This window comes from Copadichromis virginalis, linkage group LG10 (assembly GCF_057382275.1).
Source record: "Copadichromis virginalis isolate Kocher_CV1m ecotype Utaka linkage group LG10, C_Virginalis_male_GT1.1, whole genome shotgun sequence".
Lineage (NCBI taxonomy): Eukaryota > Metazoa > Chordata > Actinopteri > Cichliformes > Cichlidae > Copadichromis > Copadichromis virginalis.
In genome coordinates, this window is record NC_140627.1 from 32,726,582 (window position 1) to 32,739,157 (window position 12,576).

At 45.3% G+C, this 12,576-nt stretch overlaps 1 protein-coding gene across 1 annotated transcript in view; it reads left to right on the forward strand.

Annotated features, from left to right (window-relative positions):
- The window catches only part of grk6 (G protein-coupled receptor kinase 6), a 49,565-nt gene extending 44,397 nt beyond the window's left edge, over nt 1-5,168 (forward strand). The window contains exons 14-16 of the mRNA XM_085471067.1: nt 1,894-2,031; nt 2,855-2,989; nt 3,286-5,168. Coding sequence (XP_085327193.1) covers nt 1,894-2,031; nt 2,855-2,989; nt 3,286-3,336 — 324 coding nt within the window. The 3' untranslated portion in view covers nt 3,337-5,168. The remainder of the gene's footprint in view (nt 1-1,893; nt 2,032-2,854; nt 2,990-3,285) is intronic.
- The last annotated feature ends 7,408 nt before the right edge of the window (nt 5,169-12,576 follow it).

Below are 12,576 nucleotides of genomic sequence, written 5' to 3' on the forward strand. Positions count from 1 at the left end.
GAACGGCACAAATCCGATATTTTCAAATCCGATCTGGGTCACTTTCGTATGTGGTACTGAATCGATACATATCTGATGTTTCAGAAAGCGACTGCTGTTTGATGGTCACGTCGCATTAAATCCGTCTTTTACGTCACTGACACAAGACAGACGCCGATTATCAGCGCCGGAGAAGACATCGCGAACGCTTCCTGTTCATCCAGTGTAGATGTCAGTGAAACTGTTGGAAAGACAACGTTGGAGAAACGTGAACATTTTATTTGTTCTGTATAATCTGCAGATTCTGACAGAAATCTGCAGCTAGAAGCAGCGCTCCTCTAAAACAGCAATAAGGATCATTATTAGGTTATCTACATTATTATGTCAATAACAAAATAACTTAAAGCAAAAATTGGGAAACGTAAAGTCCGAACTCTTTATATTAAGGGCCATCAGTGAAACAATATTGTTTGCTCTGGGTGTACAGAGCGCGTTGTGTGTGACGTCTTCTTTTGCGCATGCGCCGCTTTGAGCGTTCACACTAGAGCGCGTTTGCTGTCGCATTTTATTTGTAGTGTGAACGAGCAGACAAAAAAATCGGATTTGAGCATTAAGACCTGCAGAGTGAACGTAGCCTTAGCCCGGCGTGAGCCACGCTCACTTTATTCAAGCAGCAAAAAGCCTCCAATCACGTCACCGATCCAAACAAAGACAAAGGTCCGTCTTAAAGCCAGGCTGCACTAACTTAAGTAATAAAATCAATTTAATCACTTAAGTCTGGATGGTTTTGAGGTTTTCTGTGTCGTTACTTGATCTGATTCAAATGGCTGAATCACCTCCTCAACAAGTTCTCCAGACGCCTGGTAACGAACCAATCATGTGACTCAGGTGTGTTGACCCAGGGTGAGATCTAAAACCTGCAGGACACCAGCCCTCGAGGCCTGGAGTTGGACACATCTGGCATAAAAGATCAACCGGATCCTGATCCGACCCTCAGAATCAGCTGATGCATTTTTTATGAAAGAAAGGAGGAACTGCAGATGCTCGGTGTGACTGAGGAGGATGAAATGGAGGCAGATGATCCTCAGTGGTGACCTCTAAAGGAAGCTGCTTAAAAAAGAAGATTCAGTTATTTTTTTATTCTGCATTTTTGAACCCTCATAGCTTCATAGGCAGTTTTCATGTAGATGTAAAAATGGATTAAGTGACTTAAAAAGCACCAAATGTTTGACCCACTCTGCCTGCTCTGAGGACCAACGCTTAGAAAACCTCCAGCGTGTGATGTCAGATACTGGCTCTATTAATGGAGCTGATTCTGAGGGGGTCAGGTGGGACGACCTCGCTGATTTTGTGCGTTAGCCGATAATGCGAGAGCCAAGTATCTAATAATAACTCTGAGTGAGAGGCTGTACAATGAGAGCACTCCACAGCTCCGTGAGTGAGTGCGTCTCCGAGGCCCTGGCGTGATTTCTGTGAAGCTGCTGCACGGCGTCTGTAACAGGAAGGATCCATACAGCAGGTTTCGTGTTGGGCGGGTACAGAGCGAGCTTGCATCTAATCAAAGAGACGCAGAGTTTGGTTTCAAGGTGTTTTTCCCCTTCAGGTGTGCCTCCAAAAGAGGCCACCGACGAGGCAAACTGGCAGGTTGCAAAACATAAAAAGGAACTCAAAAGACTGAAGGCGCTGTCAGGGTGAAGCAGGAGCTTCCCAATAAAAGCCAAAGAAGACTGAAAAGGTAAACGCAGACTTGTGTTGGAGGTAAGCTGACGAGGGGAGGGCGAAGACTCGGGGTGATGCACGTGGAAACGATGGCAAAGGCAGGAAGCCAACGTGGGGTCAGATAACTGGAGATGTTTGGACTTGTCTCTGCTGAGACTGACGACCTTATCGGCTGTGTGTGTTTGTGTGTTTCAGCCTCAGGCCATCTACTGTAAAGACGTGTTGGACATCGAGCAGTTCTCCACAGTTAAAGGGGTGGAGCTGGAGCCCAAGGACGAGTCTTTCTACAGTAAAGTGTCCACGGGCAGCGTTTCCATTCCCTGGCAAAACGAGGTTAGAGACTCACACTCGGCACACTCCTGCTGTAAAAAATGCAGGAAAAGGAATTTGTTCTCCTGATGATGTTATCATCCGCATCATGATATTTAGAGGTTTTGACATTTATGACTAACAGCAGTGAGAAAATGTTAAACATGCTGCTGCTGCTCCATCTCCGTAGGAGGAGGATAAAAATACCTAATTGGAAAAGCACAGTCCTCACTTTGTCGTTGCGCACACTGTTCACCCGAGAAAATGGTGACTGTTAGGAAAAGTCGCCTGACCTTTAGAGCAGATTTCAGTTTAAAACATAAATAACAGATGGAACAAAACATAAAAAGGGACTCAAAAGACTGAAGATGGGACTAATTAAATTATAATTGATATAAGATTACATTTTTTTAAGTACAGGAAAGTACATTCAACAAGCCAAAAGCACCAGCACACGAGTTCTTGCAAAGACAGGAAGTTACAGGATGGTTCACACTCCCCCAGTAATTAGATGCAGTGCTCAATTTCCAGAGAACCGTGGTTACACGAGTAACCAAACATTATATTTGTTCTTTCGAAAAACAGTCTTAAATGTAAAACATGTTACAGAAATCAAGCACAGCTTTAATCAGGGAGGCCATAAAGTCAGTCCAGGCTGCTTTGCAACCCACCTTCATCCCTTTTTCATGCCATGTCAAACCTGCCAGATCTGTCGCCACCTGCTTCACTAACGGCTGCTGTCCAGAACAAGTCGAGCCTTTTGACCATGTTAGTGGTAAAAAGAACAAACTCCTAACTGCCCCGTGTTTTTGCACAGGTTCTGAGATTTTTGTGTTTTTCTCGGCAGATGATCGAGACAGAGTGTTTCACAGAGCTCAACGTTTTCTACCAGGACGGGGCGGTTCCTCCTGACCTGGACTGGAGAGGACAGCCGTCTCCGACACCCAAACAGGGACTCCTGCAGCGACTGTTCGGCAGAAATGTGAGCAACCTCCCTCACCTCCAGAACATCACCGCTCTTTTATTTACCAGCATACATCAACACACACGAGCTGTGAGCTAGCACAAAGTACACTAAACTGTGTAGTGTAAGCTAACTCGACAGACGGACGTCGGTAAGGCGGAGTTAATATGGTAAAACAGCAAGATGGTAAAAAACAAAAAAGACCAGTAAATACATACAATACAAATACATGAATAAAATTTAGTCGATAGAAAAATGATCTGCATTCATCTGTGAATGACAGTAACATCGGTGCTCTCTTCCTCCCCCTGCAGGAGTGCTGTGGTAACTGCAGCGACAGTGACGAGGAGCCCACCAGGCTGTGACAAACCACACACATACCATCTGATTTGTTTACAACTTTTGCACATTTGTATTTTTACGGTAGTCCTATCTAAATGTCAGAATGTAAATTTTCATCATAGCCATAATGTTTAATGTTATTTAAAAGTGTGAAATATCTGCTGTTTCAAATCAGGAGGCGGAGACAGAAAATGAACTCTGGTTTTTTTGGTTTTTTGTCTTTTATTTTTAGTTTGTTGTTGTCATTTGTCCAGGGAAGACTTTGCTTTTGTTTTCATCCACTCACACACTGAACTGAGGGCTGCTTCTGGCTGCGAAGCAGCTCCACTGGAACAAGCGCCTGCTGTAGAAGTGCCTTGCTTGAGGGCACTGTGAAGTGAGGACCGAACATTCCTCCATGTCTTTGTCCAGGGAAACTTTCAGCCTGTGAACTGTGACCACTTCTTCTGCCCTCCATCCTGCTGAGACGAACCTCACCGCTTTTTTATTCTCTTGTTTGCGAGCTGGGACATTCAGGGTTTGAACATTTGGGTTTTTTTCAGAATTTTTCCGATGGATTTCATGAGACAATCGACTCCTCGTGTGTGTCAGCGCAGCTTCAGTCACTCTTGTCAGTAAAATATCAGTTTTCAGATGTGATGGGAGATGAGCCGTCCAGTTTTAACAGAAACTCTGAGATAGAAATGATCACCCTTAATCACTTCTGGTCACTCAGAGCTGCATTGACCAACACACCTTATTGTGCCTTCATTTCACTCACTCTGGTTTATCCTGGCGAGGTTTGGAAAGCAGCTATGATTACGTACTGGCTGAAATTCAGAGCAGCAGCAAAGAAAACTGTTACACCAGCTCTGGTAGTTTCCAAACTGCCACCTTTAACCCCTGATAATAACAACATCAGCCCGGGTTTCGTTTACCCACCAAGACATCTGGTTGTCCAAAGGTTTTTGTTTTTCTTCAGTGGCATAAATGTTGTGTTTCAATCACAAGAGTCAGCATGAATGAAACTCAACATGTCACAAAGATCTACAATGATTGTGATTGATTATCTAAATAAAAGATGAAAGTATATGACTGAAGACACAAATCTGAATTAGTTGGTAAAAATTAAACTACAAAATTATGACACAAATAGTTACTACTTATTTTGTTGCATATCGCGAGACAAGAGAAGGCTTGTTTGATTGTGAAGGAAACTAAAATCATCATGTAGGCCAATGACACACTGATCTACGTGCACCGGGTCATGTTACAAACCGGCTGTGCTGGCAGCCGGTGCAAGCTGCTTTGCAACCCCCCGCCAAACCCAGATTCTGTCACTGATGCTGTAGCTCCCAGACCAGACTCATACTGCCAAATATAAAGCGCTGCAGATAAAACAATGAGGCTTTTTTCTTTTCGTCCCAGTGTTTAGTGCTGCACACTGCGTTTCTCTCAGGGTTTCTGCTGCCTCCAGTTGCTCTGGGTTCTTTCTACTCAGTCCAGACTCTCTCAGTCACTCTGAAACTGAAACGACAAGAATAACTGAAGCTTTGGGGTCAAACCCTGAGACTGAAGTTGGACGGTTACAGTCAATGGTTTTCTATCTCTAAGCTATTAAAATGAAATACCTCTGAATGTACAGACTGGCTGCCATGTTGTTTCTGCAGAACGACCTTTAGGACAACAGATGCAACTAGACGCCAAAGTCTCACAAACATCCGTTTGTTTCTGCTGTTATGTTAATCCTCCGTAGCGGATGATTTTGGAAACCCTCCTCTTGACTTACAGGCTCCAGAATTAAAGCTGTACCATAAAATACGGTCACTTTTTAAGACTTTCTTCACCAAGTTTTATAAAAGAAAACATGATTTGACACTTTGCTCTAGTCGTGTTTCTCAGTCTGATGCTTGTCTGTATTTGGAGCACTGAGCTGTTATAATTATGGCTCCGTAAGTATCCCAGCAGACCAGACAGGAAGTGCTCTGTGATGGGATGGACCTCCATGACCCCTGACCCGCTGACCTTTTAGTGCGCCTGATATCTCTAATGTTAAAAAATAAATGGAATTTTCCTTTAGCCAGTCAGATAGTGAGATTGATCACTGAGGTGAATCATGACCTTATCGTGTATTAAATGCAGCTAAGTTTGCCCACTGTGCAGGAAAGGCAAACATGAGCGTGACTGATGGTTTCTTCCATAAATCTCAGACTTCAGTGGGATCCTGCTTACACGACAGCAGGAAAAACTGCTGCTTTTAGCGTTCGAGGACAAATGATCCAGTTTTTTAAAAAGTTAACGTGATGTCAAAGGTTCTGAGCCACTGAGGTCAGGAATCCTCCAGGCTTCCTGAAGGTGTTTTAAAGTTTTTCTTTGGACATCGGCTGCTTTGTCACCTGACCATTGCAGATGATTGTTGTTTTGTTTCTTAAGTCAGTTAACACTGACCTATGAATCATTAAGCATAAAGTATGCACCCAACTCAAGGGATTAACCAGCATTTTGTCTACATTTAACAGACAACTTAGCAAACATCCGATTTTAAATCGTATCTTTAAGCACTTACTAGCATCCAATTGCAAAAACATCATTTGTTCCCATTTCTTTAGTTAAGTCTGTGCAAAATCACAAAGGTAACACGGTTTGACAGACAGAATCATATTTTTCCACCAACGAGGTGATTCTCAAAGAGTGATTAGCTGAAATTAGTACGTTAAGAAAGGGGAAAATCCAGGCCTCTATGTGACCTTCAGCTGATCCAGCTACTGTTTTATGAAGCGTCATCAGCAGGAGTCTCAGTGACACCAGAGCTGGACTGAAAATCAGTGGTGACAAGGCTGATGAATCCAAATGTAACTCTTTTCCTTGAAATATGTACAGAAGAGAAGAGACGAACAGCAGTGAGTATCTGCAGCCATCTGTAAAACACACTGTGTGACAGTTTTGGGCTTCATTGTCGCAGTAATTGTCAAAACCGATGAAATTTTGACCCCAAAATGTAACATCAGATTTTAATACCAATATCATCTGAAAAGGATCCGATTGGCAGCAGCCTGTATTTTCAGCGCACCTTTAAAAACACACTATCAGTGCAGTAAAAGCATACCTGGATACCTGGATCGGCTTCCCCAGAGCCCGGACGCTGACCAAGGATAGAACAAAACGCAGAAACATCACAAGAAGAGCTTTAAATGTCTTTCAGGGAGCCTTGAGAAGGATTCCTGAAGACTGCTGAAAGAAATTCTGCCAAAGAAAGTTCAGACTGTGCTGAAGAACACAGGCGATCATACCAAATATTGACTTTTGCCTTACATGCTGTATTTCCATGTATATTTGCACGTTTCAGTAAATCGCTGCATCTATTTTACATTTTCCAAGCAAAATAGAAACAAAAGACTCAACCCTGTGAGGTACAGCACTGTGCAAAAGTCTTACGTTTTTAGTTTCTGGCCCAAACTACCAGTATTGTTCCTCCTGCTCTGCAGTTTTGAAATGCTTCGATGACAGACAGAGTTTGGAAACGTCAGTGTCACAGTGAACACCAGCATCTGTCGTCACTGTGATTTATATAATAATATTATTGTCTCTAAATGACAGGATGAAACCTGATGTCAACCACATCATTAACAGGGGTCTGAGGATCTGAAGTTTAGTTACACAGACTCACTGGAAGAAGGAAGCACATCACCTCCACTGAATGTAGCCAGAGCCGATCTGCACATGCGACAAGTTTTATTTATACCAGTTTTAGACAAAAATATCCATAAAGCCCCAGAAACTAAGAAGTCTCCAATCTGAAATAAAACAACACTTTTGTTCTCTAGTTTTTCTTGAAGCAAAGCTGAGTTTTTCCCCCTGAAACACAGCCACTCTGCTAATGCGTGCTGATTGGTCGGTTAAGGACAGACTCAGTGGCGTCCAGCTCCAAATGATAGCCACACATTAGAAGGTAAACCACAGCAGAAACTTTGTGTGTAGAAGAGACGTCTGATTGTTGTGCTGCTTGCTTCACGCTCAAAATAAAAATGGAGGATGCCCCAAAGCAGCTTGTGGTGCTGCGACGTCCTGCATACTCACAGAAATGCATTTAAAATCCGGGTGTTTGGAACTTTGTATGCTCTCTCACCCAGAACAAAAGAGTTTATCCACCGGATTTATATTTTTCAGCTCCACAGAGTCCCGTTCTGGACTACCGCAAATATTTCCATGACACAGGAAGTCCAGCGTGCTGAAGTGATCCGTTAGAGGCTGTCTGACTTTGACTGACCACAATCAGTTTGAGTGAGCTGCTAAGAGTCCCAGGAAGGAGATGCTAATCTTAAGTATCAGTTCAGGAAGTTCAGCTCACCTGCAGATCAGATGATCTCAGAGCCCACCCACATCAGGTTCAGCTGACACCAATAATTGTGCAAACCGCTTTGCAACCCACCTCCACCACAGCTCCTCGTTTCATCCGCTGCCTGACTTGATCAGTGTCACAGAAATGGATGGAAATAATCTCATGAGCAACAAATCTCAACTGTCTCAATCTGAAAGTATTTACAGGAGCTTTTGTTGTGCATCTGAAAGCCACTCGGCAACCCCACCCCTTCTTCTTATTTGATACTGGCTCTGTTCTGTTGTGGAAGGAGCGTCATCACCAAATCTAATATTTGGTGTCTGCATGTTCCTCATTCCTCTGTAGAGGAAATGGGTTAAAATAATAAAGAATTAGCCTTTGACAACGGCAAGAAAGCTGGGCCAGCTGTCTAGAAGCTTTACTGCCGTTTGGTAAAAGAAAGTTACTGAACTGCGAGTGAGCTGTTGATCAAACGTTCTAGCCTGAGTTGAAAAACAGAACTTACCTTTAAAAAATGTATTTTTCTCATCAGTCCACTCTTTGATTCTGAGCTGTGTTTCAGTTTTCTTTGTGTAAATCAAGTCAAGGTGTGCCTGCTGTTCTCAGCCAGGTCGTTTTAACCAAACACGTCACGTACAGAAAATCACAGATCCCATCCTAAGTGTCTTTTGGTGTTTGAAGGTCCTCTACGACATTCACAGTATGTTTGAAGCCTGCTGCTGTTTCCTCCCGTCACTGGTGTGTTTTTCATGTGTGAGGAGGTTCTCAGTCACCCAGCTCATGTCACGGTGGTCTAAAGTTATTTTTTATGTTATTCAAGATGTTTGACCATCTCATCCATACAGACATATTGAGTTATAAGAGCTGATGGGGATTCATCGCAGGTACATTGAATGAAATGACAGGATGAAGGTTGAATCACCTGTGAGGCCCTCAGCTGAACTCCTTCCAGGTGGACATCGACGCCTCCGTCGCTCCTCTCTCAAACCTTCGATCTATTAGGTGCAGATGTGAAGCTGAGTGGCGCCTTGACGACAGGGCGTCTCCGGATTGGTTGCTGGGTTTCACTGCAAACACCGTCTGCCACCTCGGTTCTTTTCTGACGTGTCAGATATGACCGTAACCAGCTGTGAGGTCACTCAGGTCTGGACCTCACTCATCTTTATCAAAACAAAAGACAAAAAAATCATCATGAATCAACGTGCGATGCTCTAGATCACTTTTACTTTGAAAAGCCTCTACAAAATTCTGCGACACTACGGCCCGCCCTAGATGCCTGTGATTGGGTAGAGTTTAGGTTGATGCACGACTCACGAGGAACAATAATTGATTAATTTAAGCTTTTTGTTTCATATTATAGTTTTACACACACACAACCTGCAAAATGAAACCTGATTCATTTGTAAAACCTGGTTATAGCTCAACACCTGGACAGGTTAGGACATGTTTGTGAGTTTGACCCGGCGATACTGTGTGTCAATGAGGATGTTACGCTTGGAGAAGAATCTTCAAGGGCATGTTTGCGAGTGGTTGCCCCGTCGTCCTGTCCTGTGAGTCACTGAGGACGCTGTGCTTGGATAGGAATGACTCACAGGAGACCAGACACAGATACAGGCCACAAAAACACAGCTACCCATCAACACTAAATGGATAGCGCATGCGCCAACCAGCGTGCAGCCTGTTACAGTCGCTCCTGCTTTTCTCTTAGTTTAGCTCTTTTTTCTTACGTATTCTTTTTTTTTCTGACTTGTATTTTCCTCCGCTTTCTATCTCTTACTCAATCATGTGGATTGAGAGAGTTTTTGTTCTTCTGGTGGCCGTGGAACTGTTACTTTTATCATGGAACGGGACCGCAGCACATCTCCTACACGCACGGACTGTTTACTCCAGAGATCAGCTGATCGCCCTGATGCCGGCCGGCTCGCTGGCCAGGCCCGCAGAAGTGCCCGCAGAAGTACCAGCTGAAATTTGGAGGAAAACACATCGGGGATGCAGAGGTCAAGGACAGAAGAGAAGAAAAAAGATGACGGTGAGACAGCGGAGGCTCGAAGCGAGGAGGAGGTTTAAACCGTGTCTGCCGTCTATCGTGATGGGAAATGTGCGATCGTTGGCAAGTAAAATCGACGAGCTCTCAGCACTGGTACGGAGTCAGAGGGAATACCGAGAGTGTAGCCTGATGTGTTTCACCGAATCATGGCTGCACCAGGTCATTCCCGATGAGAATGCTTCCGTGGAAGGCTTCCACACTGTTCGGGCGGACAGGGACAGCATCGCTAGCGGTAAGCGTAAAGGAGGTGGGCTTGCTGTTTTAGTTAACAACCGGTGGTGTAACCCTGCCAACATAACAATCAAAGAAAGGATTTGTTGCCCGGACACTGAACTGTGTGCTGTTGGACTCAGGCCGTATTATTTACCCAGGGAATTCTCTCACGTCATCTTGGTGGCTGTTTATGTTCCCCCCTCTGCTAACCCCACAGCTGCATGTGACACTATCCACTCTGCCATAGCTCGGCTACAGACTCAGCACCCGAGTGCCTTTATTGTGATCTCGGGTGACTTCAACCATGTATCACTGGACAATACACCAACATTCAAACAATATGTGGACTGTCCCACCAGGGGAGAGAAAACTTTAGACTTACTGTATGCTAACGTCAAGGATGCATACAGCTCCTCCTCCCTCCCCCCACTTGGTAGGTCAGATCATAACCTGATTCACCTCACCCCCCGCTATGTGCCAATTGTGAGGAGGGAACCTGTGACCACCAGGACTGTTAGGAGGTGGTCAGAGGAGGCCTTAGCAGAACTACAGGGCTGTTTCGAGGTGACCGACTGGGAAACACTCTGTGAGCCTCACGCCGAGGACATCAATGGGCTTACTGAGTGTATCACAGGCTACATAACTTTCTGCACCGACTCCATTGTTCCAGCTCAGACTGTTCATTGTTACCCAAATAACAAGCCGTGGATGACTAAGGACATCAAAGCTCTCCTCAACAACAAGAAGAGGGCTTTCAGAGGGGGCAACAAAGAGGAGGTGAGGAAGGTCCAGGTGTTACTAAAGGACAAGATCAGAGAGGCTAAGGACAATTACAGGAGGAAGCTGGAGTGGAAACTCCAGCAGAACAGCATGAGAGAGGTGTGGAGGGGCATGAAGACCATCACTGGATTCAGGCCAACCAACAGCAGGGGAGCTGAGGGAGGTGAGAATAGAGCCGACGAGTTGAATCTGTTTTTCAATAGATTCGACACCACAGTGTCTGCTCCCACCCCCACAACCTCACCTGCAGTCAGCCTGGAATCCAGAGCCACACCACTGTGCCAGCCTCTCTCTTCACATGTTGCCTCCTGTGAGATTCCTGACACCCCTCCCCCACCCATCACCTTCACTCAATACCAGGTTGAGATGCAAATGAGGAGACTTCACTCAGGCAAGTCTGCTGGACCAGACGGAGTGAGTCCCCTCGTCCTCAAGGCCTGTGCCCCCCAGCTGTGTGGAGTCTTTCATAAACTGTTTATGCTGAGTCTGAGTCTGCAGAGGGTCCCGGTGATGTGGAAGACATCATGCCTCGTCCCTGTACCAAAGACGCCTCATCCCAGTGGCCCCCAGGATTACAGGCCCGTGGCACTGACCTCCCACATCATGAAGACCCTGGAAAGGCTCATCCTGGACCAGCTGCGACCCATAGTAAGACCACATCTGGATCCCCTTCAGTTCGCTTATCAGCCTCGTCTCGGAACAGAGGACGCCATCATCTACCTGCTCAATCGTGTCTACACCCATCTGGACCAGCCGGCGAGCACTGTGAGGGTCATGTTTTTTGACTTTTCCAGTGCTTTCAACACCATCAGGCCGACCCTCCTGGGTGATAAGTTAGCAGCGATGCAGGTGGATGCTTCTCTGGTGTCCTGGATTGTTGATTACCTGACAGGAAGACCACAATATGTACGTCTCCCACAGTGTGTGTCTGACAAGGTGATCAGCAACACAGGGGCACCACAGGGGACTGTCCTCTCCCCCTTCCTCTTCACCCTCTACACCACAGACTTCAGCCACTGCACAGAGACCTGCCATCTTCAGAAGTTTTCTGATGACTCTGCGGTGGTTGGATGCATCAGCAGGGATGATGAGACAGAGTACTGGGCTGTGGTCGACTCCTTTGTCACGTGGTGTGAGCAGAATCATCTGCAGCTCAACGTGGCAAAGACCAAGGAACTGATCGTGGACTTCAGGAAGACCAGGAAACACTTGACCTCTGTTTCAATCCAGGGGGTCAGTGTTGACATTGTGGAGGACTATAAATACCTTGGAGTACACATTGACAATAAACTGGACTGGGCTAAAAACACCACAGCACTTTACAGGAAGGGCCAGAGTCGTCTCTATTTTTTGAGGCGACTGAGGTCCTTCAACATCTGCCAGAAAATGCTGAGGATTTTCTATGAGTCTGTTGTGGCCAGTGCGATCCTCTATGCTGTTGCATGCTGGGGGAGCAGGCTGAGGGTCGCAGATGCCAACAGACTTAATAAACTGATCCGTAAGGCCAGCAATGTTGTGGGGATGGAGCTGGACTCCCTCAAGGTGGTGTCGGAGAGGCGGATGCTGTCCAAGATAAAGACAATGTTGGATAACACCTCCCACCCACTCCATGACATGCTGGTCAGTCACAGGAGCTCGTTCAGTGAGAGACTGAGATTACCCATAATGCACCACTGAACGACACAGGAAATCATTCCTGCCTGTGGCTCCCTGTACAACGCATCCACTTAACACACTGTTTGCTGCTACAACTACACATGTTTCTTTTCCAAATATTTATTTATAAGTGACTTATGTATGTATGTATGTATATATATGTATATATTGTACTATTCTTAGTTAGCGTATTGTCTGTCTTGTCTTAATGTTGGTTTAAAATGGAGCACTGTAACAAAAAATAATTTC